The sequence below is a fragment of the Phyllostomus hastatus genome, unplaced genomic scaffold (genome assembly GCF_019186645.2).
Source record: "Phyllostomus hastatus isolate PE091 unplaced genomic scaffold, TTU_PhHast_1.1 phas_scaffold_60, whole genome shotgun sequence".
Classification (NCBI taxonomy): domain Eukaryota; kingdom Metazoa; phylum Chordata; class Mammalia; order Chiroptera; family Phyllostomidae; genus Phyllostomus; species Phyllostomus hastatus.
The window spans coordinates 9,563,622-9,588,441 of NW_025334038.1; the positions used below are offsets into that span (position 1 = coordinate 9,563,622).

The following is a 24,820-nucleotide window of genomic DNA, read 5'->3' on the forward strand; positions in this document are numbered from 1 at the left end:
GGCCAAAACAAGCTATTTGCATGGAAAAGCTACTGTTAACAACTTGGGTGGGTCATAAATCTGGGTGAGGCAAGGCCTCAGGGAATCACCAGGGTCAGGCAAACAGTATTGCTAGAGTTTCGGGTAGGTGCCCACCTGCTAGTTCCATGCTCTGTGGGAGGCAGGCTTAGAAAAGAAACAGTGGCCTTTGCCAGCACTTCTGTCTGGGAGAAAGCCGCCCCCCCCCCCACTTACCCTGATGTTGGACAATTCAGATCTCTGTATGTCTCTGATGCCCTTTAATCTGCTTCCCCCATGCTGGAGCTCAGAGGGAATGAGTCTAAGTCTGTGCACAGGCCCTTTAAGGGAAACTACCAGGGAGCCCAGCAGTTTCTGTGTTCCACCACCTCAATCCCTGTTGGGTTTTTGCACCTAGAAGTCATAGCGACTTCTCTTCCTAAAACTGGAACCCTGGCCTGGTGTGGGGCTGGAACATTTCACTCAGTAAATATCCCTCCCAGTTTTTATCTGTTACGTGGGCCCAGCCAGTTCCACATCTATGCCCCTCCTACCAGTCACGGTGGCCACCTTCTCCTAGTATGGTCTCCCAGCCTTTCTTCTGTGTACCATTTCTTTTTCTGCGTAACAGAGAGACAAAGAGCTCTGGCATCTTTTCCTCTTCTTATTAGGACACCAGTCCTATTGGATTAGATCCCTACACTTACAACCTGATTTAACCTTAATTTTCTCCCAAAGACCTTGTGGCTAAATACAGTCACACTGCAGCTAGGGTTTCTACAAATAAATTTGGTGGGGAGGAGACATTATCAGTACACAACACATACTGAGACAGAGAAAGAGAGAGAGAGAGAGAGAGAGAGAGAGAGAGAGAGAGAGAGACCTGCTCCCTCACAATGTCTACTCTGACCAAATGAAATATGAATGGACTCATAATTATTGCTGCAGACAAACAGCACTTTAAAAGCAGTTTGTCGCTATAGAGTCACCTGTCCATGTAGTCATACAGAGCCAGATCTCACTGAGGCCTGGGCCACCTTGGCTATAATCATTCCTAATTACAGCCACTGTGCATACAACTTATCAACTAGTAAATAGTTATTGGATACCAACTATATTCCCAGACCAAGGAAATACACAAGGAGTATAAGATCTACATAGTTTAGGGGAGATAGAGTGTATGTATGAATCAACCAGTGAGAAAGATCAGTTCATTTCCCTTTAATCATTGCGGACCAGAGTCTCCATGACAGCTGTATGGAGTTTACACAGGTAGAAGCACCATTCTATAAACACCACTGTGGCCACCACTTCCTCATACCTCTCTGCTGTGACTTCAATGGAAATAAAACTGTTTCTCTGCTCTGACCTTCCTATAACCATCCTTTTCCACCAAATGGAAGTGAGGACTCCTCAGGGCCAAGAAGATGTGTCTATGAAGAATCTGTGCCTGTTCTCTGCTTCATGATGCTCTAGGTACTTGTAGATGAGGAACTTTCTTCCCAATGTCCCTGAGCCTGCTTCCTAAACTTGCAAAGGCTTCTGTGTGCACGTGAGGCCCAAGGAGTGGCAGCAGACAGAGGGTGTGAACAGAGTATAGACATGAAACCTGTAGTGTCTGTACAGGACCCTGAGGCCTCTTGTGGGACAGGAGGACAGAGTTCAGGGCAGGAGGAGAAAGGAAGCTGACTAGAGAATTGGGCCGGAGGCCAGGAGTTAGGAACTGGTTGTCTTGGTACCCTCATGAGCCAGCACAAAACACCAAGGAATCTGAGGACTTTAAATGCTAATTTGGTCTTCCAGGATGTGATGAAGGAATAGTCATCAAAGTAAGGAAGTAAGACATATTTTATTTGGCATTTTGCTAGCTTGATTTATGACTTTTATATATTTAGACATGGAACATGCTGTATCACTTATACTCTTGCTCAAGGCCCCATGAATGTTAGGAATTAACATTTTAACCATAATTAATTTTAGAAAATTACAGGCTTACAAATGGGAAAGTAATTATACTGAGTTCTGTCAATTTCTTTAGCAATACTAACATTATAGCTAATAAACCACAACAAGAAATAGCATGTTTCTGAAGTACTCTTCTAATTTTATGTGTGAAATTTTATAAACATCTACAACATTAGAGAATATAGTATAAGAGACCCTCACATGCTGCTCACACAGCTTAATTATAACCAACTCACAGCCAATAAGGTGTCATATTGACTCCTAAATCTTTCTCCAGATTATTTAAAGCAAATCACAAATTTATATCAGTGTTTGTACTTAGAGTATAAGGATCCCTTAAAAAATGTAATCATATATTACCACACTTAAAAATGAACTATTATTACGTGTCTAGGAAGTATACAAATCTTCTAACCAGTTCATATCTTCCAATATATCATTCATTTTCTTTTCACTGTTTGTTCCAATCGAGATCTAAAAAAGGCCCATATTATGTTTCTTGATATTCTTAATCTATAGATGTTCTCCCTACCCTTTTTTCCTTCCTTGCAGTTTATCTGTTGTAGAAACCAGGTTGTTTCTTCTGTAGAACTGCCCATAGTTCAGATTTTGCCCAACCTATTCTCATAATTTTTCCTGTAAATTGGACATTAGATCTACAGGTTCATTTTTTGGCAATATGGTTTCAAAGGTGGTAGTGGGTATTCCCATCAGTAGACACAGAATAGATAACTGTTGTTGAGATGTTAGCAGCTAATGATGATCACTGCCTAGATCCATTATTTCATGAGGAGTTGCAAAATATATTGTGATTATATGATTTTCTTCATTAATTAATGAAATATTCCATAAAGAGAAACCCTCCTCTCCACAACCCCTACAGTAATTTAGTTACAGTTCTTAAAAGAAAGACAAGAAAAATACTCCATACTTTTCCTTTATCAGTTCTGAAAATGAGTTTGTTCTGTAGCATCCTCTAAAGGTTGTGTTGGGGTTGTTTTGTGTCATGAACAAAAGGATTTAAATATAGCTGATATATTGCAATACAATGCTGTTATTATTTTTACTAATGCACAAGTTAAGATATTTTTGACTGGAAGAAGCCTTTTTGGATTGGATCATGAGTCCTTTTAACAAGCCTCAGAATAACAATACTAACAGTGACTCCAAAAATATGATTACTGAGAACAATTACTTTATTGTGTGTTTCTTTTTTCAGATAATTGAATTTATTTATTTGATATATGATGTTGTATTAGTTTTTAGGTATACAACATAATATGTATTTCTTTTTGTCCTTAATATACTCTACTATGAATGTATAAATGTCTACATCTTGAAGTACTTCAAATAACTTTTCTCCATGCAGTTTTGTCATCAACTAAATTTGCAGGTAAATGTATTTGTTTCATTGTGCTTCTAATGTTTGGTAGTTTTTTAAATCTGATATTTTATTACAATTATATATTCACATGTTTCTAAAGTCAAATCCTAAAAAAATAAGTTATTCAGAGAAATCTAGCTTCTATTCTTGCCCCAGATACTTCTCTATCTTTAGTTAACTTTTAAAGTTTTATTTTACCCTTCCAAATACCATTTATTTGTTTATACATACACATACACACACATACACAAATAACACCTCCTTCTTAGGAGTTAAAAGTTTCCTTCTTCATGGAAGGACCACAATACTATAAGTAATTTAATTCTTATAACAACATTCTATGGAAGATGTTCATATATCCACCTTTCTCTACCTGGTACATTTTTCCTTCTGGTGATTTGATGATTATATTTGTATAAAAAAAGAAGAAAATGTTTATTGAAGTATTAAAAATAAGGAGGAAACCTAGATGAGTATAGTTTGAGGAGTGGTATAGTGGAAAGAATGTTGGACTCCATAAACATCATATTTATACCTATCTTTCATTTCAAATTTAACTAAAGATGAATTTTTGCAAATTGTTAAAGGTTCATTAATCAAGTGATTCTGGAAAAGGATACAATAATACTTTAAATATTATAGGGTTTTATAAGTTTTAGAGTAAGATGACTTGAAAATCTATGCTTAAAACAATGGTTCATGTCTGATACAAAATGACAGAGAAACTTTTCATGTAGAACATATGCCAACAATGAATATATACACATAGATTCTCAGACACTGGAAGAAAAATTTAAGTATATATCCCAAACATTGACTATATTTACTGAGTCAAAAATAAAGATTGCACTGAAACAAATACTGAATTTTTGACTAGCTTAACATCTATTAATTGTTGTAGTATACAATAGAAAGAGTATATACCTTGAAAGAAAGATAGACCTAAATTGAATCCTGGCTCAGCCATTTAGAGGCTGTGCAATGTTTTGCAAATTATTTAATCTCTCTGGGCCCTATTTTTCTTATCTATAAAATAAGGATACTAGTCCTTCTCACAGAACTGTAAGCAATGAGATTACACAGTAAAAAAACCCTCAAAACACAATTAGGACAGGTCAATAAATATTAGTTCACTTGTTCTTTGGTAGGTAACAGAAACAGGAAATGATACACAATAATGGTTAAGAGCCAGGCTGTCTGAATTGAAAACCCAGCTACAATACATTCAACTTATATGATGATGGGTACATTATTTAATCCATATGAGCCTCGGTTTTCTCATCTGTAAAAGATGGATAATATGAACATCTTCCATAGAATGTTGTTATAAGAATTAAATTACTTATAGCATTATGGTCCTTCCATGAGGAAGGAAATTTTTTGTTTTGTTTCACTGCTATCTGCCTATACTTAGAACATTACCTGGTACATGGTAAGTTCTCCTTAAATGTTAAGAAAAATAAATGAATTAGACATATGCATCTCATACACCTTATGTTTAAAGGGTTATCATAGAAGTTTCAAGTGTGCAGTTCACATCTAAGAGTTCTCTCCTTGTGCATTTAGACTTAGTCCTTCACCTCCCCAAGTTTTATTAAATGATGCATGGTTCCTGTCATAACCTCCAAGGTCCTGTCCCTTCCTAAACTGGGCTTTAGGTGCCTTGAGGCAGTACCTACAGCCTTACTACTCTCCCTACTCATTTATTGACTCAAGATAGACTGCTTAGAAAATTCGGGTTGTCAGAATCTTGAAGCCATTCAAATCTATTACAAAGACCTGTAAGGTATTTCCTGATAACATATCATGTGCTTTGGTAATTGTTTCTACAAAGGCAATAGACTTGTAAGCATTTATATGTGTCATGCATATTGGAAGTATAGTAAATATATCACTACTTTACTGGAGACTCTCTTAAAAACAATGTGAATTTCTGAGGGAATAGAATTCAATTCTTAAAGTGTTTCGGACATCAAAGGTGGCTGCCTGGTTTCAGAAAAAGGGTTCAAAGTAAGACTGGCTTGTGTGATTAAGATATTTAAAAGATCAGCACTATAAAGGTAGGCCAGACAGTCTTTTACTATCCAGAATGCAAGGGAATGAGGAAGGCCTGATTCAAACAGCCAGTGTGCTTAGATAAGGGCCTCAGAGGCACTGAGCTCCAAAAACACTCCTTAGGCCTGACTTTGTGTTCTGTTCTCTTAACCTAAAATGTTCTCCTTTCAGTTCTCTATTAAATCCTCACCTACATGCAACTTCAATACTCATCTCCAATGAATCCTTTTCTTGCTTGCCGGGTTTTTCTTAGGCCACTTTTTTCTTCTTTTCTTGCAGTAAACATTTTATTTCATCTAAGTTAGTTTGTTGTTATTGTTGTTGAATTGTGACTCTGTCTTTACCATAAGATCTTTAGGGGCAGGAAACATGACTTATTTTGTGGTCCCCACCTTGCTCAGAACAAAGTCAAACCAATTTTCTCATCTTTAAAAAACTGTCATACTTTGTTCTCAATAGTGTCTATAAAATCTTACTCTTAATACAATAATATCTAAATAAAAAATTAAATTGAATAAAATTAAAATTAATTTGAAAATTATTTAGTATCTTTGATGTATCAGGATGGCCAAATACCAGCTACAGTGAGGGTTTGATAAATGGTAGCTTAAAAGAACAACACGGCTATTGGAAATATTACTTTATTCATTTATTACAACATTTACTGAGCACCTATTATATGTCAGTCTCAAACCATAAGAAATTCACAGTATAATGCAGAGAAAGATAAATCATATTAAAATCCAAAACCAACAGCAAGAAAATATATAATTATGTGATTAGAGTGTTTACACTAACTGCATGAGGAAAGTGGGCTGGTAGAAAAGGCATCAAGTGGAAAGGATAATATGGAACAGGCTTTTGTTAGCTAAATATATATTGCCCAAGACAACTGCAATGTGAAAATTTGGGCCTTCTTAGCTAAATTCAATGACTACACAGTCCATGTAATAAACATAATTATAACACAGTCCATGCAATAAATGTATTACATGATAGCAGTCTGAATGTCTTCAAATGCTAATTTAATCATTAGCCCAGCCTGTCTGACAATCCAGTACAAAAATATACCAAGAAAGTAGAGACCTTAAAAGAGGTACTAGAAAAAGAAAGAGGTACTAAAGATATAACAATTGGACCTTTCCTATGAATTTTAAAATGAGAAAATGGTAGTTACCAGGTTTCACATTTAATTCGATATAATTTCATTTATTCCTCTGGCCAATTATGATACTATATTATGCCTTGCCTATCATGCATAAGGTTATAGTATTCTTACTGTATAAATGAATAGGGTTCATTATTGAATGAAATAATGAAGAGAATGGTTTTAGAAACTTTGAAAAATAAGAGTAAAACATCATCATTTATGGGGCCATACTAATATTAATAAAAATGATTATTCTAAAACCTAACAGTTTTAAACATTATAGAAACTAACCATGTAAAAAGAAATTCATATTTGTATTTTGGGAAAATTTGTCATTTGCTGCTACTACAAAGAAAACCTTTGGTCAGAAGAAATGTGAAAAGCATTCTGAAATACAATTTAATGAAAACTACAACACTTTTCTTTTGTCAAAATCCCATAGCTTTAGTATTGCTAATTCCCTACTTTATTCTGTGAAAACATTGTTAAAAGCTTAAGGCTGTTTGTTAGTAACACATGTAGACTTTTATAACAAGGGCCATCTTAACTGATTTTTCACAAATTAAAATTTTTCATAAATTAAAGGATCCACAACAACAGTTCCAAGTGTTTATAATCAGCACTCAAAAGATATACTCTGCAGGAACACCATTCATTAAATGTAATGCTTATAGACCAAAAAGGTAATCAGAACAATAGTCTTCACTACTAAGATTCCAACAATAGACAGACTGGTAAAATATTGTCTGAGGGTCATAAAACACTCTCTGAAAGTCAACTTTACCCAAAGGGAAGCAAACTTTTAATGCACCAAATTCCACTTAGTGCCCTGCAGCTAGGAGTTCTGCAAAGAATATTCTGAAACAGGCAACTCATCTTTTATGGCTGAATTGACCAGAAATAGGAAATTGGGTCTTCACCCTCCCAGGCAATCCTGGTTTATAACTCTAAGAATGATGACTATTATCAAAATTTTAAAGATCCCCAGAAACAGCAATTCTGCAACCTCTCTTAGAAGCAAATTTCTAACATAAGCACACTATCTTTAAAATTCTTCTACATGTGTAACCTAGTCTTTTGTAGTATAATGCTGGCTGCATCTTTCTTTTCACACTTCCTTTCCTTCCTTTCTTCCCTTATCTTTTTCTTTCATTCTTCAACCAACAAATATATATTTTCTACCTGTCATGGCAAGATCATTTGTACTAATGTTAGATGGACTAGGAGAATATGAGAAAAGTTCTCTGCCTCATGGATATCTAACAGCAAACTTTAACTCTTTTATTCATTTATTTACTTATATATTTATAAATTATATTTTATTGATTATGCTATTACGGTGGTCCTAATTTTCCTCCCTTTGCTCCTGTCCATCCAACAACCCCCACTCCTCAAGCAATCCCCAGAGCATTATTCATGTCCATGGGTCATGCATATACATTCTTTAGCTACTCCATTTCCTGTACTGTACTTTACATCCCCATGGCTATTCTGTAACTAACAATTAATACTTCTTAATCCCTTCACCTCTTCACCCATTCCCCCATAACCCTTTCCATCTAGCAACCAAGAAAATATTCTCCATATCTATGATTCTGTCTCTGTTCTTTTTGTTTGCTTAGTTTCTTTTTTAGATTCAATTGTTGATAGATATGTATTTATTGCCATTTTATTGTTCATAGTTTTGATCTTCTTTTTCTTAAATTCCTTTAACATTTTTCATATAATAATAGTTTAGTGATGATGAACTCTTTCAGTTTTTTCTTGTCTGGGAAGCTCTTAATTTGCCCTTTGATTCTAAGTGATAGCTCTGCTGGGTAGAGCAATCTTGGCTGTATGTCCCTGCTTTTCACGACTTTGAATATTTTTGCCAATCCCCTCTAGCCTGAAAAGTTTCTTTTGAGAAATCAGCTGACAGTCTTATAGGAACTCCCTTGTAGGTAACTAACTGCCTTTATCTTGCTGCTTTTAAGATTCCCTATCTTTAACCTTTGGCATTTTAATTATGATGTTTCTTGGAGTAGATCTCTTTGTATATACCTTGTTTGGGACTCTCTGTACTTCCTGAGCTTGCATGTCTATTTCCTTCACCAAATTAGGGAAGTTTTCTTTCATTATTTTTTCATGTAGATTTCCAATTTCTTAATCTTTCTCTTCTCTTTCTGACACTCCCATTATGCTAGTGTTGGGGTGCTTGATGGTGTCTCTGAGGCTCCTTACACTATCCTTATTATTTTGGATTCTTTTTTCTTGTTGTTCTGATTGGTTGTTTTTTGCTTCCTTGTATTTCAAATTATTGATTTGATTATTGGCTTCATCCACTCTATTCTTGTTTCCCTGTAAATTGTTCGTTATTTCACTGTTCTTCATTTCTGACTGGATCATTTTTATGCTCTTGGGGTTCTCACTAATTTCCTTGAGCATCCTTATAACCAGTGTTTTGAGCTGTGCATCAGATAGATTGCTTATCTCCATTTTGTTTAGTTCTTTTTCTGGAGTTTTGAACTGTTTTTTTCATTTGGGTCATGTTTCTTTTGTCTCCTCATTTTGGCAGCCTCCCTGTGTTTGTTTCCATATATTAGGTAGAGCTGCTACATCTCCCAGGCTTGGTAGAGTGGCCTTCTCGTGAAGTAGGTATCTTGTAGCCTCCAGTGGCACAGACTCCCTTATCACCAAAGGTGGGTACTTGAGGTGCGCCCCTCACGTGGGCTGAATACACCCTTCTCTTACAGTTGAGCTTTAATTGCTGTTAGTAGATTGATAAGAGGGATTTACTCAGGCCAGTCAGCTTCAAAGAGTGGCTGCGACCATTGCCCACCACCCTCAACCCTCCATGGTGGATCAGCTGTGTAGGGGCAGGGTGGTGATGCTCCAATGTAGTCAGTAGCTGTTCACAGGCTATATAGGCTCTGAAGTTTCCCAAGTGGTGCAGGCAAGGTCAGCCCCCATCTGCATTCTGCCTGGGGCTACGCTGCATGAGCTGCAAATTAATCTGAGATGGCTGCTACTTGTGCTGGGCTTGGAGGTTCCCAACAGAAACCAAGCTGTGAATGTAGGCTGGTTGCTGCCAGGCCTAGGGCCACTGAGCAAGAAGTATGGGGGCTGGGGACTCACTGAGGCCGACTGTTGCTTGTTTGAGAGGATTTAGAAAGTTGTGAAGCATGAGCCAAGATCAGCCATTCATATGGAAAAGTCGCTGTAACAGCTTGGGTGGGCCCAAAAGTTTGGTGGGACAGAGCCTCAGGGGATCTCCAGTATAGAGCAGTGTTGGCCAGGATGATGGAGTCTCAGATATTTCACCTACCTGTCAGCTTTATGGTTCGGTGGGGAAAGGGTTCAGAAAAGGGACAATGTCCTCTGCCCACCTTTCTGTCTGGGATAGAGCTGGCCCCTAGCTCTGACCTTAATGCCAGACACTTCAGTTCCTCCCTGTATGCCATTGGTGTTTTCCAAGCTGTAACCCCGTGCTGGAGCTCAGAGGGAGTAAGTCCATGTGTGGGTTCTTTAAGAGGAACTGGTTAGAATTGCAGCAATTTCTTCCACTGATTCAATCTCCACTGGTTTTCACAGTCAGAAGATACAGGACTTATCTTCCTGGCCCTGGAACCCTGGACTTGGGCATCTGGTGTGGGTTGGGACTCCTCACTCTTAAGATATCCCCTATGATTTTTATCCACCACACATGGGTGTGGGACCAGCCTGTTCCATGTCTGGATGAATATGGTTTCTTTGTCTGACTTCCATTCAACCTGATTTCTGACGGTTGTTCTATATTTTAAATGTAATTTTGATGTGGTTGGCTGAGGAGGTGAGCTGTGTTTACCTACTCCTCCATCTTGACTGGAAGTCCTAAATTTTTATTTAAATCATTATTGTGAGCAATGTATGAAAATAGCTACTGATGTATACAAAATATGGAGAAGAGAATAGTAACCAACAAATGTAGACTATGAGAAATTATTGGTCAAATATTCTAGGTTCTTCAACAAATAAATCTGAAGAAGCAGCAAGTGATGGAGGGTACCTATTGATTAAAGGAAACCTAAAAGATAGAGTTAGTTTTATGACAAACAGTGAAGACAAAGTATCAGGGGATGTGTGTTAAATGATAAAACTACTAAAAACATAGGTTGATTATTGCTACAAAGTCAGGAAAACAGTTACTTATTGGGAAAAGTTGGAGGTTGAGATTGTGAGGAGACACCATGAGGAGATTCTAGGTGCTGATTTGATGTTGGTTATAAGAATGTTCACCCTAATTCATGAAGCCAAACATTTGTTTTTATTTGTTTTGTGTAAGTTTTCTGTATCTTTTTTTTTTCAAAAAGTATTTATCGATGTGGAGAAACTAGAACTCTTTATATGTTGGTAGTGCCAAAGCAAAATGGCACAGCTATCTTGCAAAACATTTTGGCAGCTTCTTATAAAGTTAAACATATGCTTACTATATGACTTAGTAATATCATTCCTAGTTATCTGGCCCACAGAAACAAAACTAACACTAAGACCTGTACATGGAAGTTGCATGATTAGGACTTTATACTAACCAAAAACTGGAGGAAACTCATCAGCAGTTGAACAGATAAATAAATGGTGGTTCCTCTATAAAACAGAATATTATTAAACAATATTGATACATGCAACATCCAGGATGGATCTCAAAAGACATACTAAGCAAGCCAGACTCAAAAAAAGTTAAATGCTTTATAACTTCAAGTATTAAGACTTTCTTGGAAAAGCAAAGCTAAAAACCAAGGGGCGAGAAATCACAAAAGTCTTTACCAGGGGCTGGGAATAAACTGACAATAAAAAAAATGAGAGAATGTCAGGGGCATGAAACATTCTATATCTTGATTACATGATGATATCTGCTTGTCAAAACTAATCAAACTATACACCTAAAAATGGATTTTCTATAAATCTGACCCAAAAAGCATTTAATGAGAGTAATAATAAAGTTAGTTCCTAATGAAGAAAACATATGCTTTGATATTTTGCATTTATTTCTTAAAAGAAAAATGTGTTGGGGTGGGGATAGTAACACATTAGGAATTATTATACATGATTTAAAAATGTATAGAGGAGAGACTAAATCACTGGTGTTTTTACTGATGGCTATTTCTTCAGAGAAATTGTGTAGAAGTAAAAACAATTCTGGTGTCATAGAGTTTGCTCTCCTCAGACTTTTTCCCAAATCAGTTCAAATAAATCCTAAAGCAGACAACATCAGAGCCAACAGCAATAATGGTTATATCCACTGCAGAGACTCTTAGCTTCCTTTTGCCAGTCAAGTTCTTCAGTATTCAATTTTGGCTGCCCTCAACAAAAATATTTCATCCAGGCTTGGCAGTTTTCTAATCTCAACTTCTCCAGAGTCAGACCACCAAAACGGAATGATGAAAGCTCAATCCTGCACAGCTTCACCACAATGACAATGTGGGCAGTAAGCCCTCAAAGCAGATGCCTGCGTGTTAGAACCTTAAGGAGGCCTCGTTATAACACTGCAATTACAATTTCATCCAAGAAACGCATTCCAGATCTAATACTCTGTCTTTTAAAAAGCATAAAAAGTGCTGCCAATTTATGATAGTCAAGTGCTGGAAACAACCTAAGGGCCCATCAGTAAAATCATGGATCAAAAAATAATGATACACTACACAATGGACTACTATGCAGCAGAAAGAAAGAAGGAGCTCCTACCCATTTCAACAGCATGGATGGAACTGGAGAGCATTATGCTAAGTGAAATAAGCCAGATGGCGAAAGATAAATACCATATGATCTCACCTATAAGTGGGATCTAATCAACAAAACAAATGAGCATGCAAAATACAACCAGAGACATTGAAATTAAGAACAAACAGATAGTAACAAGAGGGGAGAAGGGAGGGGATAATGGGGGGAAACAGAGGGAGGATGGGAGATAAATGCAGACAACTGTACTTGAACAACAATAAAATAATTTTTTTACAAAAGCATAAAAAGTGCTGCAACACCATAATGCAAGTCAACTTCCTCATTTTACAAATGAGCAAACAGATCCACAAAGGTCAAATTATTCAACCAAAGTTATTAAGCTGGTTGGAAGTGGGACTACAGTTAGGTCCTAGAAAACCCTCTTAATAGGAACATGCTCTTTGAAATGAAATTGGAACTATACTCTTTGTTAATATTGTTTTCTTGACCAGCAATGAATAATGGGCAGCAACTTTTGTTATCTATTCAGCAACATATAGTTCTATTAAGAATTTGAGAAGAAACTCATAGAAATGTCATTATATGTCTCATGCAGACACAGAAATACAAAAAATTAAGGAATGTTCAACATTAAGTTAACAGTTGTTCAGGGAGCTGAAAATGGCCTTCTTTCTTTCCATCCTCTATATAGTTCGTTTAAACTCCCTCTGCATTGCTCAAGAGAGAGCTTTCACACTAGATCACTAAGATACAAAATTCTGACATCCAAACATGATCCATATTATGTTAACCAGACATTTTAAAAGATGCCATTTGAAAATCTCTTCTTCCACCTGTTGTAATTTGAAGAACATTTGTCATTTAACCAATGTTGCTTTTTCATCTTAAGTTTCTAGTAGATGTACTCAGAGGAGCAGAGGAGAGGCCCTTGTTTTTATGAAGTCTCAGCCAGAAATTTTGCTGACAGTATGGAAATGGCAACTCCAAATCAAAAGAAAATTGCCCTCTACACTCATCAGAAGGAATGAGGCACTCAGAAAGCCAGTGTCTGGGAGAAGTTGAAGTTGAAGAAAATTCTGAAATGGGAACAAATGTAGAAGAGGGGCAGAAAAGCTCTGTGTTGTTGATTGTCTAAAGGTCAATGGACAGCTTTTCTTATCTTGTTATGTTTCACTCCTCCTAATGATGGAGGGAAAGTGTTATTTTAATGCACCAGACAGATAAAGAGGAAAGAGGGAATACATGAGTAAAGCATGTAAGTGCATATTATTCTCTTCAGCACACACTTCTGTGCCAGTTGCCTACAGCTTCCAAATGGGCAGAAGAAAATAAACCCCAGTATTCCATAAAGTCTCTGAGAACTGCTAATATGAACCAGTAAACAAGTCAAGCAGTAAAACTATCTCCATTTCCCTTTCCTTGAAGTTCAGGATTCGGTGGGCTTCTCTTAAGCATAGCATTCAACTGTGATAGGAGAAAACCCTATTACAGTAAGCAAAGCAATAGCGAACAGGGAGCAGATAACAATGCAGGAAGAGAAGGTTAAAACAAGTGCTGAGAAATCCTGGAAGATGAGAGTGAAAGCTTGGGCTCCACTTTCATGATTTTCAACTATTTTAGTTAATTATGGGTGAAAAAGCTTAATTGTTCCTTTTATGCAATTTATATTGCATGGTTTAAATACATACACACACACGCACATGGAACATTTCAAGGCTACAGAAAAATACTAATGATCTCTGATGATGCTTTGGGTGTAATATGGTTTGCTGTCAATAGTTTATAAAATATATCTTCCTGATGGTGGGTCTACCAGGTTGATTGACTCTAATTTAGCTTCAAACATAAGGTAGAATAGAGCTGTCACACTATACATACATGTATTATAATTTCTAGTGTCACTACACAATTATTAATTTTATCTGGCTTGAGTCATGCATTCGCATGATAATATGTCCATTACAAAAAGAAATCTGGCTTTTCTGAATTTGGACAAACTTTCCCTTCATTTGTAGCTAATCAATAAATGTGTTATTTTGTTCATCTATATACATAAGGCTTCTCTACCTGGGTTGTACATTTTTAAATGAATTTTATTGATTGATTGATTGATTTTGGAGAGAGGGGAAGAGAGGGAGAAAGAGTAGGAGAGAAACATCAATCTGTTGCCTCAGGCACGTGCCCTGACTAGGGACCACACCTGCAACCCAGGCATGTTTCCTGACCAGGAACTGAACTAGTGACCTTTCACTTTGTGGAACAATGCTCAACCAACTGAGCCACACCAGTCAGGGCTGGGTTGTACATTTTTTGAGCATACATATTGTGTACTATCTTACTGTACAATCAGTAAAAGTGGTTCACTGTCCAGAACAGCAGCTTCTAATAATAATCTACACATTGATTAGACTGTTTTCAAAGGAACCAAGTCCAAACATCTACAAATCATGAATGGTTTGCATGAAATCAGTACTCTGCAGAGTTGTTTATTTCTTCACAAGTCTGTTTTGTTTAAAAATCATTGTTATTCCACCTCAAGGTACTATATAGTGTTCTTGGAAGTGCTCCTCCAGGTGCATCTAACTGATGCACAAATACTTCCTTTACTCAGGGTAGAATAATGAGGCTGGGGGTTCAAACACTAATTATCTTCACATAGGAAGGAAGGCTGTACCATAGCTTCAGTCCACACAATTAACCTTCGCTAGCTGGACAATCACAGTTCAAACAAACCATTAAAGGGAGAGTGGAGACAGTAGAATTACAGGGGGTCACAAATGTAATCCCATGTAAAATATGCTAAGCCATGTGTACCCCATAGACAATGGGCTAAACTAGCATTATGACATCTGGAAAGCATCTTTGATTTATATCAACAAGCAATATCACAAAGAAGGGTCAGCCTTAATGACACCCCCACCTGCATCTAAGTACCACCTTATTGAAATATTCCTTCATTTATAGGGAAGGTTTACTTTGAAAGTATATTTTCTTCTTCTCTGTATTTACATTAAAGAATGTAAATAGTTTGAATCATGTTTTTGATGGCTGCCTGAATCACCCTCAGTGCCAGCAAGGTCTGATTTATGACCTTAGAGCTGATTATGTAACCTCTGGTCCATCTTTTTTCCCCTCCAAATTTTGAACCACTCCTGATCCTTATACCCTAATCAGAGATCAAGAGAGCATAAGGGATTATGGGTGAAGGTTTGCTAGTGACATAAAAGAGAACTACCCATTCAAACATTTTTATAGATTTTTATCACTTAAGTGATCCCATTACTCATTACCACAGATGATCAAAATTGTTCAAGTTTGCCTTTAGGCCAACAGGCCCATTAATGGAGTTGAAACTGCACAAAATCAAACCTTGGACTAATTTTCCTAAACCTGACAACTGAACTCTAATTGCCATGCATGCCTAATTGTCACAGCTCCTCACTTAATTATTCACATCCCCTCCAATATCTCACCTCATTCCTGAGTCTAAGACTGAAAATCTCCTTAAATTATGGGTTAGGTACTCCCATGGCTACAGTGCCATCCAAACATACCAGAAAAACACTTCACCTAACTCAGCCCAGGCTTCGGCATCTCATGTCTCTGTGTTCCAGGGTCATAAAAGAGGTATTATGACATGTATGTAGTTAGATGTTCCCATGAATTTGCAGTATAGTGTTGACTCAAGAACCTTGAGCAATGGAGTTCATCTTGCTTGTTAGCACTTAGGCATGGTTCCAGCACTCCTAATTCATTTATTGTGAAATTCAGAGGCTGCTTAACTTTGTAGATAGAAGTGACATAGCAGAAGTAGTACCACTTCTAAGAATTAATCCTAATTTGCATCATCTTGGAACACTGTCTATTACATCCTTCAATGCCATCTCTGAAGGGGCCTATGTGATGCATTCTGTTGTGAATTTATGACCAGAGGTTATGTTTTTCTCTTTAAGAAGTACTTGCATTTGTCTATGAAATGGGAATTATCTATCCTTTTGTTTTCCCTTTTATCTTTTCTGTCTGGTATCTTAAAGCTAAATCTGAATACCCATTCTCAGAAAACATGTTGGGGTACATAAGTATGATCCCTTGCCACATTATTTTTTTGTGGTCTGTATTTTCTGTTTTTATTTTATCAGCCTTATTGAAAAAGTCTTTTACATCATAAGACAATTCACATCCTTTGAAAAGCTAAGTTATTAGCATTATTTTCAAAAGTAACCTCATCTTATGAACAATATTCAAAAAGCCCAAATCTCAAAGTCCACATCTCAAATATCATCATGTATAAAATAAACTCATCAACCTAGGAGAAAGGGGAGAAAATCATGAATATAAAAGGTTTTAATTCAATAGAGTAATCTAGATTGTAGAAATTATTTATGTGAGCATTTAGATGGTGGCTATGTCCAATGGTAATGCACAATAGGTATGTTCTGTAATACTGAGAATTTTATAAAACTTAATTATAGTAACAGAATTATCTAAATAACCATAACTAGAACTATCTTACAAATCAAAGTTTAAAATGTAAAAGGCGATCAGAAAATTATTTAGTGGGTCTAGTTAACTTATTTCATAATAATCTTATCTGTAATATGTGCTTTTCCCTTATTTTTTGCTCATTTACCTTAGCTGTCTGGCTGTAATTAGACTTGAACTTCTCAGTTTCAGTGAAGTTTTACATAAGAAAACATTATACTGGGGGCGAAAAATCTTCACAAAAGCAGTATGTAAAACCACCACTGTTTTACATATAATTATCTTCTCTTTCAGCCTGTGATGAAGACTTAGCTCTTGTGCAACTCAGATCTGTATGGGGTTTTCATTTGATTTATGGCAGTTGACCTGGCATAATATAAAAATAATTTGCCGTTTCTCACTCCTCACACCCTGTAAATCAATAGTTTGAATATAGAGACGTCTTAATTAGACAGTACAAGGGTAGGTAGCAAGATCTCCTTCCTCCTTTCTTATATGATTAAAATGGCAAGTATTACAAAGCTGTGCTTGTTTTAAAGTTGCTTTGGAGTGGGGATCTACTAGTTCAAGTTGGGAGTTATAAGGTGAGAGTTGTCATCAAACCAAATGAGAAATCGAACATAAGGTTGTATAAGTAATAGCCTATGAGGGGTGGAACATGAACTTGTTAAAATATCTATTAGTGCATTTCCATAGTATCTGTGTATTTTGGGCTTGAAGAGTGGAACAGGGTGTTAAATTATGGTCAGACTCAGAGAAGTCATCCATCCTTTTTACCCTGTTCCTCCAAGAAGGCTCTAAACCAATGTTGTACACATTCATGGTATTAGCCACAATGAGATGAATTATCTGCAGGTCCAACTATGGTCTGCCTTTGCAACACATGTGAAAATTAAGGATTATTATATGAGGAAGCTATATTATCTGTCACTAATCACAACAATTTTTAACCTTTTTTATCACATGGCACATACAAACTAATTACTATAATTCTGTAGTACACTGAAAAATATATATTTTTTACCAATCTGACAAAAAAAGGTCTAATTTTTATTCATTCACAACAGATGGCTATTATTGAGTTGGTTGTTTTCTTTTTTTAATTTAATAATCTACGGGGAAAGAAGTCAATGCCCCTGACTAAATAAATAGTCAGGTACTGAATGTTTTTAGAATTCTTTTTTTTTAAGTAAGGTGTGTGTGTATATATATATATATATGTATTAAAGATTTTACTTATTTTATTTTTAGACAGAGGGGAAGGGAGGGAGGAAGAGAGGGAGAGAAACATCAATGTGTGATTGCCTCTTGCACACCCCCTACTGGGGACCTGGCCTGCAATCCAGGTATGCACCCTGACCCAGAATTGAACCAGGGACCCTTTGGTTCAGAGGCCAGCATTCAATCCACTGAGCCACACCAGCCAGGTTTGTTTTTAAAATTCCTGAGGCACACCAGTTGAAATCACTGGTGGATACTATCCTAATCTCAATGGTAAATTAAGTGTAAGATCTACATAGTTTGCTTGTAAAAATTTAAAAGTAACTTCTCAAAATTGATTCTGTCTGGGAGAACCTCAGAGTAAGAAAAAACAAAAAACATTTTCTTGATTTTGTAAATGGTGAAGTGAGAGAAATGAAAAGTAAATTGTTCCTCACAGGCTGCTCAGATCTGGTCCCAGGACTGTAATTGCACAAGTTCATGTTTTATCCACAGAACTGAATGGATTTTAAATAACAAACTGAACCTTCACCTGGCCCTATATTGACTGTAATTGAAGACTAAAAGATTCTTACTGTGCTGGAATTAAATCTAAGAAGAGCTACTTTTTTAGAATCCTCTTTCAAATTCACATTATATATTTTGAAAGGAAAGGAGCTCATTGATTTTTTTAACCACTCCTTAATGTTTCTTCTAAGTCATGAGTAAGAGCTTACTGGATGATCAGATTAACACTCTCTCTCCACCTTAAAATAGGATTATGATGACCAGAGAAATTTCATCTTCCTGACTGGCTTTTCACAGGACATGCTGATAGACCACAAAGCCACCAAATCTTGCTGTAAGACTCCTTGGAAAGCCATCAGGGAAGAAAAGACAACCAGGTTAAATAAAGCTAAGACCATGTGAGGTGCAAATGAAGTTTCAGAGGCAAATGAAGGTCCAAATGCAATAAGATGGCTTGAATAGAAGACAAAGTTGAAACTGTTGGTGAATTAGCCAGTCAGATTCAACAGAAGGTTGCACAATGGAAATTCAAGTAAAAGTGTGATTGATGCAGGGAGACATGCACCTTCTGAAGCAAGAAGCTCTGTTCATAACCATACCTGGAAAATTGCTGCTGCAGGCCACGCATCTGAATTCGGTTGCGTTCAGACTCTAGTGTTACCTCCTGCAACCGCTTCTCACTCTGAAGACGTAAGTGCCTCTCCTCTTCCAATTCATGTATCAGCTTCTCATGCTATAAAAGACATACAGGAAATGACCTTTAAGAAGGTGTTACTTAAATATTATGACAAAAATAATTAATACTAGCTGTCAGTTACAAAGTGCTAACTTGGATTCTATGTATACAATAATTAATTTTGTCCTTTTTAAAAACACCATGAACTAGGTTCTATCATTAATCTTTTGTTATAGACAAGGATTAAAGACATCTGAGTAATTTGTCATAAAAACCAGAAGATAACAGGTTTTCAATCCTGGCTGATTTGACTCTAATGCTCAAATAATTTCCACCAAACCAGGTGGCTTCCTGTGCAGATGTGAAGATCTATGATCCAATAATACTATCAAAAGCATAATAATTCAAGTAATAATGACTCAGATCATTAGTGCCTGTTCACAATTATTTCATTTCTTCAATCTCTGGTATATGCTTTAAAAGGAACATTACTGCGTTTTATAGAAGAGAAAAGAATTTCAAGTTTATTAGACCATGGAGCTCATGAGAATAAGGTTAAAGAATGTTTTTATTTTGTTCAATTAGATGTTTGTTGATAAAACTAGGCTAAACCACCCACTGTATTTATAATCCCAGAAAACTAGCTCATCTCACAAACAGGAATCAAAAATTAAAAGATGGACTGGATGACCTAGTATAGATTGTTCAGCAAAAATTCATGCCTAGAACTGGTGAAAAGCACAGAGGATCAGCTCCTCCTGACATTGTAGACTCAACCATGCTAATGCTGTTTTTATTTTGTTGTTACTGCTTTTTTTCTCTTTAGTGTGTCATGCTTTTATAGTTACTATTGTTACTAAATTAAGCACTTTGCATTTAGAATATATATTCTTTGATGAAAACCAAAGACTCAATCCCTGATTATGAGGCATATAAATTCTTAAAGGAAAAGAAGGGAAGTAGAGACCTTAGTCTCCAAATACATTAGACACCATGACTTTGTACCATGGATTACCAAGGATGAAAGAGTGTCCATTGGATGGGGTATATTCATAGGAAGTAAAAACAAAGATGGATTTCTCCAGCTCTAACTCATGTGGAAAAGGTTCTCCTGAGGACCATGAAGAACACATTAGGTTTAATCTGGAAATGAAGGTACTCTAAAAGTACTTAAACTCACACCCCTGACTCTGCATCTTTGACTATGCTTTTTCTCCTGCTTAAGCCTTCTCTTCTAGAACCTTTCCCTTATTACTTCATTGTTCTTTCCCATCCCTGAGTTTCAATAGTAGCTGCAATCTTTAACAACCTTTAGGTCCTTAGTTATTTTTTTCTATCATTATTTTTAATAAAATTTTATTCTAATTCTCCAACTAGATGAATAGTTGCTTGAGGTTAGAACTATGTCAACTATGCATATATATATTTTATTTAGCATATTACCCCCTGCATAGTAGCACTAGAAATATTTGTTTATTGATTATAGAGCTGGCCTTTTGCTAAGTGAGGGTTGTAACTTTTATGTCCTTAACTTTTCAATTGTCCGTCTTCGACTCCCACAATCAGTTAGTTCTACTGGAATTAGAAAAAGTAAAATCAAAATCAAATCTATATATGTCACTTTCCAGCAGCTTTGGAAAGGAGGAAAAACGTGGCAATGGAAGAGGAATGTACTAATTAACATCAAAGCACTGTAGAAAGAATTAAAGTGGCAAATTTTATATTTACATATATTTAACCCAAGTTAAAGATACATTAAAATATAAACCATTCACCCATTTATTACACACAATCAACATTACTCTTTATATAGACTCATTGGACTAGAAAGAACATGAGTAAGTCTCCTATATTATAGAATTTGGAAGATTGTGCTTTGGTTCTAGAAACAGGCAATAAAAAATGGTATATGTCTAGAAGTACATCCTATGGAGGTTGTGAAGTTTTGCAGAGAAAATGGCATCCCTCCTTCATTCAAAAGTAAAGAATGTTGTAGATTTGTTCACTCCTATATTGAATAACCCCCAAGATCTAATAAAGGAGGTTTTCTGTATGGATAATCTTTCTGCCCAACTTGTTAAGGTCCTTTCAAATATTAATAGATGATACCCTTATAATACAGAAAAAGTTACAGGAAATTCTAGACTAATGAAGTAAAAAATTGTTTAGTAAAAGATATTTTCTTCAAATGGTATATGTTTCTGTTAAACCATTAAAGCTTACAATAAGCCATACCTACTTTCCAAATATGGAAAAAATTTTACTTAAATTATAAAACATGGCTAACAGTGGCAAGAGAGTATATCAATGGACTGGTCATATTTCTTTTTTCATGTTAGCTGTATCCCAGATGTCAACTAACTTATCCTCAAAGCAATTTTGGTTTGCTCCCACAGGTTTCCTCTGCATCTTCTCCAGCAGGGAGACTGAAGGGGAGTGAGAGATGGAGAATGGTTGGGTGTTATTTATATAGTGCAACTACGTACTGAAGAGCAGTAAGCAAAGACACTATCACCGAAATCTGGGTTACCACATTTCTGTGACAACATCGCTCTTTCCACTGATGCACTGAACTTGGCTGGCTTTAATAAGCCATTGTAAGAGAGCTCTGAGAGTGTTTTTCAAAATTGTTTTGGTTCTCATATTTGTATTTCTCCCAGTTTCATTTAGCAAAATCACCTCTTCCATTTCTCCCCTTTGGCTTTTCTTAACATCACACCTAAAGTACTACCCCAGGAACACAAACACTAGCCCTGGGGCTGAGTCTAAGAAGTGACATTAAACACATGTCCACAGAAAGTTTGCCAGCAGCACTCTCTTCCTTCCCCTAGTGGCATAGACTTTATTTACCCTCACTCAAAGGGAAAATTTGCATATTTTTCTCAACAAAAGCTCACTCCAAGTAAGCAAACTTTCAATCCTGTGTTCTTCTATAGTTTCCATCTCTAACACTGACATAAGTTCTATAAGAACTTTTTTTTTAATTCAGAAAGCACATTACATTTTGCAAAATGTTCTCATTTTCATTACTGTATCTAGTCCTCAGAACCAGAACCAAGTTTTTCAGAGCCCAAATGCCCTTTTTTTTTCTTACTATGTTCAGTTCAGTTGTAACTTGTATTTTAAAGGTGCAAATTCATTCCAATGCAGTTGATATATCAGGGGAAATTTCAGCATGACACAACAATCCCACATTTGCTTATGTGCCCTATTTTATTCATGAGAAACATAAGCCAACACAGAAGACTGCATCCCACTGAACCTAGCACAGAACCACACAAATCACACACATCTCAGAGACCCAGCAGTTTCCTCAGTCCTCCCTGCATGGGATGAGCCACCACCATCTGCAGATGGAAGTACACCTTGTCCTCCCATTACAGTTTTCCTTCTGCCGCTTCATAGTAACTCAAGCTGCCAATGAACACTTCTACAGGTAAACTACATGCCTTTTTCAGGGTACAGTGCTATATTTAGCACATTACTTACATATTTCTTAATCACCTAACACATGAAAAATGTAATTGCCCTTTTTATTAGATTCCTATCTTTTTTTAATGTGTCACTGACAAAATTTCATTTACTCGCAAGCCCTGCGCAGTGATCTTTAGGAACGTAGATCAAGACATAGCAGAGCTGACTGTACATCATGCTGGAGAAAAAGAAATCAGAAGTGAGCCTAGAATTCTAAAGTCCTTTCCCTGTTTGGGTACAAGCAAAGAGTTAGTTGGGCCTTTGACAAAGAACCAAACATAAAAGCAAAAAGAAAGGTATATTAAGTCCAAGTCTTTGATATCCCAAAAGAGCTTGTCTATATCTCAGAGCCTTCATATAGACATTAAACTTCCTCAAATTTAATTATTATCTTCTGATTAAACCTCCAGAGAAGACTCCACAATCTCCCTAGGTAATCCAATTCTATTTTTTCTGAACTCCTCCCCTGATAACTTTCTAAGACTTGCTTAAATTGTTTCAACCATCAGAAAGCCACTTCAATCTACCTGTTCCCAGGAAACAGAGATAAATCTACTAGTTTTACAATATTTTCTAATTTAATAGAAAGCTCTGCTCAGCAACAGAGCTATGTTTACACCCACATGGATTTGTTCATTCTGTCAGGCCACACTTGTTTACTGAGCAGCTATCATGTGCCAGAAACTAGACCAGAGGAGACCAGCAGTGAGCCAAATTGACATGGTTTCTGACTGCAATAGACCTCACACAAGGGAGAACGTAGGTGTTAAACAAACTCACAAAGATAAATATATCAGTATAAACTGATAGATAAGTAAGAGTTTGCTGAAAGATGACACCAAGAGGAACTGGTTTTATTTGGTGGGTTAAGTGAAGGCTTCTCTGAGAAATTAACATTGAAACTGAGAACTCTATGATGATTAGGAGTTACCAGATAGAAGAGAAGGGCCCAGTAGTCCAGGTGGGGTGAATAGCAAGTGGGAAGTCTTTAGTCATGTGTGGGAAGAACAAAGAGAACAAAGAGTGTGCAGGAAGCCTAGTGACCAAGGGGACAGGAGTGATACATGACAAAGGTGAGAGCAAGAGCATGGCCACGGGGCACTATGAAGGCCATATTAAGGATGTGGGACTGTATCCTGGGTGAAACAGTAACTTGTTACCAAGGTTTATCAAGTGAATGATAAGATCTGATAAAGATTTTGCAAAGATCATTTGAAAGAACTGAATTAAGAAGCTAAATAATAGATTGGGAAAATATTTAAACAGAGAATGGTGAATGCTCCCAGCTTCTAATTTAGACTCCACCATTTGATAATCAAATGGTTTTGGACAAGCCACTTAACTTAAAACAACTGTTTAGGCTAGTTTCCTCTGTATGTCAGGGAGAGTAAAATTGCCCAAAACAATTTCATAGTATCATCATGAGGAATGACCAAAATAATGCATGATAAAGCACTATAAAAACTTGAAAGTCCCATATAAAAACAAGATATACCTAACTGGAATGATATAGCTTATATTGTCTAATATAGTTTAGCTACTTTTGACAAATTCTATACATATTGGGTTTGCCAAATGTTCATTAGGTTTTTAAGTAAAAATAAAAGACACATTTTTCATTTCACTAATAACTGTATTGAACAACATATTCACCATTTGCTCCACTACCTTCTGCCATCTTTCAGAGAACACTGTAATTCCATCTTCCCAAAACTTTTTATCTTTTTGAGCAAAGAACAGTCCCAGGTGCCTTTTGCAGTCTTCCAGGGAACTGAAAAAAATTTTTCCATTAAGACAATTTTGTAAGGAATGAAATAAATGAAAATCTGAAGGCACAATATCTGGTGAATACAGTAGATGAGTCAGAACTTCCCAGCCAAGTTGTCACAGTTTTTGCCTGGTCATCAAAGAAACATGTGATCTTGTGTTGTCCTGATGGAAGATTATGCATTTTCTGTTGACTAATTTCTGATGTTTTTTGTTAAGTGCTGCTTTCAGTTGGTCTAATTGGGAGCAGTACTTGCTAGAATTAATCATTTGGTTTTCCCGAAGGAGCTCATGAAAGACTCCCTTCCAAACCCACCATATACAAAACATCACCTTCTCTGGGTGAAGACTGGCCTTTGGTGTGGTTGGTGGTGGTTCATTTCGCTTGCCCCACGATCTCTTCCATTCCACATTATTGCAAAGTATCCACTTTTCATTAACCATC

At 36.4% G+C, this 24,820-nt stretch overlaps 1 protein-coding gene across 3 annotated transcripts in view; it reads right to left on the minus strand.

The window, feature by feature from the left end:
* Positions 1–24,820, minus strand: part of NCKAP5 (NCK associated protein 5) — an 881,281-nt gene that overhangs the window by 443,466 nt on the left and 412,995 nt on the right. For all 3 annotated transcript variants that reach the window (XM_045826267.1, XM_045826268.1, XM_045826269.1), the window contains one exon: positions 19,058–19,191. In XM_045826267.1, coding sequence (XP_045682223.1) covers positions 19,058–19,191 — 134 coding nt within the window. The remainder of the gene's footprint in view (positions 1–19,057; positions 19,192–24,820) is intronic.